This window comes from Castanea sativa, chromosome 2 (assembly GCF_040712315.1).
Source record: "Castanea sativa cultivar Marrone di Chiusa Pesio chromosome 2, ASM4071231v1".
Taxonomy (NCBI): Eukaryota; Viridiplantae; Streptophyta; class Magnoliopsida; order Fagales; family Fagaceae; genus Castanea; species Castanea sativa.
Window position 1 is genome coordinate 18,835,829 of NC_134014.1, and position 7,555 is coordinate 18,843,383.

Below are 7,555 nucleotides of genomic sequence, written 5' to 3' on the forward strand. Positions count from 1 at the left end.
TCACTGTGCAGCTGCTGCCCTGACTTCGTTTACGAGGTCAAGTTGTAAACGCAAAGCTTCGTCATTCTTGCTCTCATCGTAGTTTTCCACAGGGTAGCTTGTTAATCCTACCCTTGTCGGTATGAGGGCCTTACTACCATATGCCAATCGAAACGGTGATTCCCCTATCGGTGTTCTCGTTGTTGTCCTGTATGACCATAAAACACTTGGTAATTCGTCTGGCCATATATCCTTTGCCCCCTCGAACCGGGTCTTGATAATCTTCAGCAAGGACCAGTTCATGACTTCAACTTATCCGTTGGCCTGCGGGTGGGCGGGCGATGAGCAGTGATTTTTGATCCTCAGCTGAGAACAAAAGTCTTTAAATGTATTGTTGTTGAATTATTTCCCGTTGTCTGAAACGAGCACCCTCGGAATTCCATACCTGCAAATAATACTTCTCCACACAAAATTACGGATGTTCTTCTCTGTGATAGTAGCTAGAGCCTCTGCTTCCACCCATTTGGTGAAGTATTCAATACCAACCACCAAGAACTTCAGCTGTCTCACCGCTGTTGGGAATGGACCCATGATGTCTAACCCCCATTGTGCAAACGGCCATGGGGCCGTCATAGGGGTAAGTTCTTCCGTTGGTTGCCTTATGAAATTGTCAAATTGTTGACACTTGGCGCAAGCTTTAACATATGTGTGGGCATCCTTCTGCATTGTTGGCCAGTAGTATCCTACTAGGAGTAGCTTGTGCAATAGAGACCTTGATCCAGAATGGTTTCTGCAAACTCCTTCATGGACCTCCCTCATCATTCCTCACGGCTGAGGCACCTTAGAGATGGTCGAGAGAATCCTTTTTTGTATAAGACGTCTTTAATCAAAACGAATCGGGCAGCTTTAACCTTTAACTTCCTTGTCATCGGGTAGCTTTCCTTCCTTGAGATATGCCACTATTGGAGTCGTCCAACAACTCTCATTGTTTACCTCCTGCATGCTAACGTTGTCCAATAATGATGAGAGCTGGACAAAGGACAATACCTGTTTAGGGATGATCATGGGTTCGACCGAAGCTGCCCTTGCGAGACAGTCGGCTTCTTGATTCTCCTCCCTTGGGATTTGAATCACCTTGATTTGGAGGTTATTCGTTCGACCCTTCACTTCCTCAAGATACCTTTTCATCCTTTCATTCTTACAGTAATAGCTCCCGTTAACCTGACTAGTCACGACTTGAGAATCGGAGTAGATGACCACATTCTTAGCTCCTGCCGCTATCGCAAGGTCCAGTCCTGCTACCAAGGCCTCGTATTCTGTCTCGTTGTTGGTAGTAGGGAAGTCTAGACGAGTCATACATTCGATTTTGTCTCCTTCCGGGGTGTGGAGCACAATTCCAACACCTCCATCATACTTATTGGAAGATCCGTTTGTATGAACTCTCCATATGGGCATCTCCTCTACCCCCTGATCCTTTGTGGTAGTGAATTCAGCGACGAAGTCTGCCAATATCTGTCCTTTCACTACTGCCCGTGGTTGATATCGGATATCGAACTCACTCAGCTCGATTATCCATAGCGCCATCCGTCCAGCAGCTTTGGGACTACCCATTGCTCTCCCTAAAGGTTTATCTGTTAGTACGTTTATGGTATGCGCTTGAAAGTATGGTTTGAGCTTCCGAGCTGCGGTCACGATAGCAAATGCGAGTTTTTTCATCTTAGGATACCTTTCTTCTGCTCCTCTCAGTGCCTGGCTTATAAAGTACATGGGATTTTATACCTTTCCTTCTTCTCTAATGAGAGTTGCACTGACAGTGGCTGAGGAGACGGCAAGATACAGGAACAATTCTTCCTCCGGCATAGATGGGCTAAGCAATGGCGGAACGGAGAGATACATCTTTAACTCTTCAAATGCCTTTTGGCACTCGTTTGTCCATTCGAATGCTTTCTTCACTATGCGGAAGAACAGGAGGCATTTGTCCGTTGCTCTTGATACAAACCTGTTCAAAGCTGCTATCTTCCTGGTCAAGCTTTGTACTTCCTTTACCGTCCTTGGAGGGGATAGTTCCATGATCGCCTTTACCTTTTTTGGGTTGACTTCAATGCCCCTCTGTGATACCATAAATCCCAGGAATTTTCCTGCGGTTACTCCGAACGCGCATTTGTTCGGATTTAGCTTCATTTTGTATGACCAAAGAGTATTGAAGGTCTCTTGGAGGTCCCTCAAGTGATCAGATACCTGCACGCTTTTTACCAATATATCATCTACATAAACTGCACGTTTCTGCCAAGTTGGTGCACGAACATCTTGTTCATCAGTCTCTGATATGTGGCTCCTGCGTTTTTAAGCCCAAAGGACATTACCTTGTAGCAAAAAAGCCCCTGACTCATGACGACCGAGGTTTTCTCTTGATCAGCCTCATCCAATTTGATTTGGTTATAGCCGGAGAAGGTATCTATGAAGCTCAAAAGTTCATGTCTTGCGGTGGAGTCCACCAAGGTGTCAATACGCGGGAGTGGGTAACTATCCTTAGGGCAGGCCCTATTCAGATTTGTGAAATCGACACACATTCTCCACTTCCCGTTGGCCTTCTTGACCATTACTACATTTGCCAACCAATCAACGTAGTATACTTCGCGTATGAAGTTTGCTTCTTGTAGCTTCCGTACTTTCTCTACGATGGCTCGGTCTTGTTCGGGGGCGAACACTTGTTTCTTCTGTCGGACAAGGGAGAAAGAGGGTGACACGTTCAAACTGTGAACTATGACTGTTGGTTCCATCCCCGGCATATCCTCGTGACTCCATGCAAAAACATCTTAATTTTCTTTGAGGAATAATGCGAGAGCCTGTCGGACTGTATGGTTGGCCAAGGTGCCGATTCTCATGGTTCGGTCGGGCCTAAAATCATCCAATTGTACTTCTTCTAATTCTTCCACTGTTTCTGCCACCGTCCTCTGTTCCTCGATGCTCATTGCTTGTAGGTGGTCATCTATTTCCATCATGGCAATGTAACATTCCCGTGCAGGCACCTGATTTCCACGCAGCTCTCCAACTCCGTGTTCGGTGGAGAATTTGACCATTAGATGGTAGGTAGAGGTAACTGCCTTCCATGCATTGAGAGTTAGCCTTCCTAAGATGGCGTTATAAGCAGAAGAGCATTCGACCACAAGAAAAGCTACATCCTTGGTTATTTGCTGTGGGTAATCCCCCACCATCATAGACAACGTGACGACGCCCAAAGGGTAGACCCTTGTCCTTCCGAAGCCAACAAAGGGTGCATTTGTTGGGACCAATCGTTCTCTACCAATCTCCATTTGCTGGAACGCGGGGTAGTAGAGGATATCCGCTGAGCTTCCGTTGTCCACCAAGACTTGATGCATGTTGTAGTCCCCTGCCCATATGCTGACGACGAGCGCATCGTCATGGGGGTGGTGAAGGCGTTGTGCATCTTCTTCTAAAAACCCTATGCTGGGGTTATCTCGTTGTGTCACTTTCAGTGAGGAACCTGTCGACTAGACGCTTTGAACCATCCGCAAGTATGTCTTTCTGGCCTTTTTGGACAACCCTACCGAAGTAGTGCCCCCTACAATCATCCGCATATCCCCTATAGGTGGTTTGGGACGCTTGTTCTCCCGTCGAGGATTTTGTTCCTAGAGTTGATCTGTTTTTTCCTTCCTCACGAACCTCTGTAACCTTCCTTGCCTAAAGAGGGCTTCAATTTGTTGTTTTAAATCATAACAGTCCGTTGTATCATGGCCATGATCGCCATGAAAACGGCAGTGTCTGTCTCTTGGCCTGTTGTTCGGATCTCCTTTCAGCTTGTCAGGAAACGTCAGGGTTCCTTCATCTTTGATCTACATTAACACTTGGTCGATTGGGGCTGTGAGGGAGGTGAAGTTCATGAATCTTCCCATAGGCAGTTTGGGTCGTCGATCTTCCCGTCGTTCTTTGGTTCTAGCCATTTTTCGTCCCTTGTCCGATTGTGTATCTTCCTGCCTTTCCCTTTTTCTAGGTTTTTCCTCTTGAGCCAGCAAGGCATCCTCTGCGTTCATATACTTTGTTTCCCTGTAAAACACTTCGGACATGGTCTTTGGGTCATTCTTGTACAGAGAAAACAGGAACTTACCCTTTCGCAGCCCATTCGTGAATGCTACTACAAGTATCTTGTCATCTGCCTCGTCTATCGAAAGGGCTTCCTGTTAAAGCGGGCTATGTATGATTTTAAAGTCTCGTCTTCTCGTTGCCTAATGTTCATCAGACACGCAGTAGACTTCTTATGCCGATGACTCCCGATAAAGTGTGATATGAACTGTGCGCCTAGTTCCTTAAAAGTGCTGATGGAATTAGGTGTCAGCCTATTGTACTAGTCCCTTGTAGGCCCTTTCAACGTGGTGGGAAAAGCCCTATACATGATCTCATCTGGTATGCCCTGTAGATGCATTTAGGTCTTGAAGGACTCCAAGTGATCTAATGGGTCCTTGGATCCATCGTAATTCTCCACCTGAGGCATGCGAAACTTTGGAGGAAGGGGGCATGAACTCACGAGCGCTGTGAAAGGCAAGTCTGTTCATAATCACATCCATACGTTCCCTCATCTCCTGCATCTCAGCTGCTATGTGAGTTGGTAATGTGTCCGAGATGGACGGCTGGTTGGTCTCTTGCCGCTCCGGTCTAGTAGGAGCGTTGCTACCCTTAGGCCCTTCCGCGTTCCTCCCCTCCAGACTAGCACCTTTCTGGTCTTCCTCTGGTGTGCTTTGGTGTGCATTCCTTTGCCGCAGTTGCTCTTCCAAATCATGATTCTGCTTGGTTAGGCGCTCAACCGCCGTCGCGAGTGTTTGGAATTGCCTTTCTAGAGCTGTGGCGTACGGTTCGTCACCTTGATTGTTGGTTGTTGCCATCGATCGAGTGAGTACCATGCAACTTTTTGTCTCAAGAATAGAGCAAAGGCTAAATAATCTAATTTTTCACAGACAGCGCCAACTGATAATGCCAAAAAAATCACCAGTAAGCTGCAAGCACTCCCAAACCGAAACAACACCTGCAAAAAGAAAATAGAGGACCTAACAGAAAGCACCGGTGTGGTGCCGGCCAAAAACCCTCCAAAGGTCAAGTTAGAGTCTTTCTCACAACCCTAGAGTGTTCGAGTCGAGTTAATTATGTGTACCTTGATGCAAGGGTTTTTGGGGTATTTATGTTGGTGTAGGGTTATCACTCATGCCTTGGCCAAGAAACCCTTTCCTTTTAGGATAACATTTCTTTCGATTCTACATTCCTTATCAAGTTCTTTTCCATATAGGAGTCTTTTTATTATGGTCAAACATGTAACGCAAGAACTCCTTGTATTCATGCTTGTGTGGAGATAAAGCAAAGCCATATCAAACTTATCGCATGATGTAGGTTGATTCCCATTAGGAATCTATGACGCCTAATCAGTACTCGACGGAGACCCAATGTTTCCACCGTCCACTATGTGTCCTTGTAGTATTGATCCATCGACCCATCTCATGTCAACACTACTCCGTCGTGCTTTACGAGGAGAGATCCGTCTCATACTTTTATCCTCTTCAATACTACTCACACACATTGTGTACAACAGTTGCACATATCTCGTCCTCCAAGTTTAATTTGAAAAAAACCATGTACTGACTTGACATTTTGATCTGACATCGAATGCAATTGGCATTAATCAGTTGGAAATATTGCTTGAGGGATTTGGATACCATGCAAATATTAAAAGGTGCAAATAACATGTAGTTTAATTGTGAGGTGTAATAGTTTGAAAAGGTTAAAAAGATAAAAGTTAAAAGGTTTAAAAATTACTCCAAGAGCACACATTGATTCACTATTGCATAGTGCAAAGCTCCTAAAAATTGCACTAAATTTGGATCTATGCTAGTGAGTTCCAGTTAACTCAACTAGTAAAGTCTATGATTGTTGAATAAGAGATTTAGGGTTCAATCCCTGCCTACACCAAAAAACCGATTGATATCTTGATCTGATAATAAAGAACTATGGATAATTACAGATTACCCACCTGTGGTTTAGCCCGAATTTAACTTACCCACCCATGGTTTTATTTTTGACACTTTACCCACTTGTGGTTCATTCCGTCTATGTTCTATAACCCACCTCTAATTTTTCCATTACTCTGATTACTCGTTTCATCAAAAAATCAAACAAGAAATTAGATCAAACACTCTTCTCCCACACACTCTCTACGCTTGCTCACCCACTTGGGATCTTAGATGCTACAATGCCACCCACTTAATTTATTAGATAGAGAATCATCTAGGTTTTTATCATGCAAGGAAACTAAATTTCCTAATCTAAAAGCGAAACCTTTCCAGACAATTCCAATAATGCACCTGCTCAAAAAAAAATCTAGAAACACCAAAATTGAAGTAACAACGTGGAATTTCCCAAATCACAAACCCCTTTACAATAAACCCCACAATAATCAAAAACCCCAAACGGAAAAGGAAATTGCATTTCCTAATCTAAAAAAACACAAACACTTTTACATCAAACCCCAGAAAATTCAAACCCTAAAAAAAATAATCAAGAAAAACCCAAACAGAATATTCCCCCCATAATCAAGAAAAACCCAAACAAATTCGATTAAAAACACACACACATATATATAGTACACAATTGCATAAATTGAGCAATGAATTTGTTGGGACTAGAGCTCAATGGAAGGAGAAGTCGTTTTAATAAAATGAGCTCATGGCGAGGCCTTTTGGGTCTCGTCCGCTGCCCAAAACACTATCCAAGTGTTTAATCTCATCATAGCAACCAAGTCCTACAAACCAAATTTAACAATTAAAAGGAAAAAAAAAAGTGAAACTATATAATATTTAAAAGACAACATACATATTATTAGGGGGCTTCAGTATGTGTAACATTTAGATCATCGAGATAAATCTCTCACCGAAATCCGCTAAGATAATGAAGTTATCATCATTAGCCCAATCCAAAAAATCATGCATCTTTTATACACAAATATAATAAAAAAAATTAAAAACCAAAAAATAAAAAGAAATAGAGGAGGTAATGTGCTCAGATAGCCAAGGGTTTGTAATCAGAATATGGGAAGAAGAACCCGGATCAGAAACTCTAGTCCACAAAAAGCCTCATCACCGCACACTTCAAACAAACACAGACAGAGACAGAAAATTAGAGGTGGCTTACCATCACATCTGAATCCAAGTTCTTCAACCTAAACAGAAACAACAAGTGAAGAGATCAATCTTGTTTGTGGGAGAGGAATATTTGATCTGGTTTCTTGTTTGATTTTTTGATGAAACGTGTTAGAGTAACGGAAAAGTTATAGGTGGGTTACGAAGCATAGACGGAATGAACTATGGATGGATAAAGTGTCAAAAATAAAACCACGGGTAGGTAAGTTAAATTCAGGCTAAACCACAGGTGGGTAATCTACAATTATCCCAAAGAACCATTATCAAGAACGGACGTCATAGGTTGAAACTCAAAAAAAAAAATAGATCTATGCCGAAATGTGTTATTTATTGGTCAGTCTGCCAAATAAAATGGATGTGACACTGGTATTTCCAAG

At 43.2% G+C, this 7,555-nt stretch overlaps 1 protein-coding gene and 3 non-coding genes across 4 annotated transcripts; all 4 read right to left on the reverse strand.

The window, feature by feature from the left end:
- On the reverse strand, positions 1-1,746 carry LOC142625002 (uncharacterized). Its single transcript, XM_075798716.1, has 2 exons — positions 1,160-1,746; positions 1-187 (listed from the first exon to the last, which is right to left on the reverse strand). The coding sequence occupies exons 1-2, from the start codon at positions 1,744-1,746 to the stop codon at positions 1-3; spliced, it is 774 nt and encodes a 257-aa protein (XP_075654831.1).
- Positions 1,747-6,663: 4,917 nt separating this feature from the next.
- LOC142626537 (small nucleolar RNA Z152/R70/R12) lies at positions 6,664-6,775 on the reverse strand. The gene has a single exon (XR_012842533.1). It is a non-coding gene; the product is annotated as a small nucleolar RNA Z152/R70/R12 (small nucleolar RNA).
- An 88-nt stretch (positions 6,776-6,863) lies between these two features.
- Positions 6,864-6,949, reverse strand: LOC142626536 (small nucleolar RNA R11/Z151). The gene has a single exon (XR_012842532.1). It is a non-coding gene; the product is annotated as a small nucleolar RNA R11/Z151 (small nucleolar RNA).
- An 81-nt stretch (positions 6,950-7,030) lies between these two features.
- Positions 7,031-7,128, reverse strand: LOC142626535 (small nucleolar RNA Z157/R69/R10). The gene has a single exon (XR_012842531.1). It is a non-coding gene; the product is annotated as a small nucleolar RNA Z157/R69/R10 (small nucleolar RNA).
- Between the last annotated feature and the right edge of the window lie 427 nt (positions 7,129-7,555).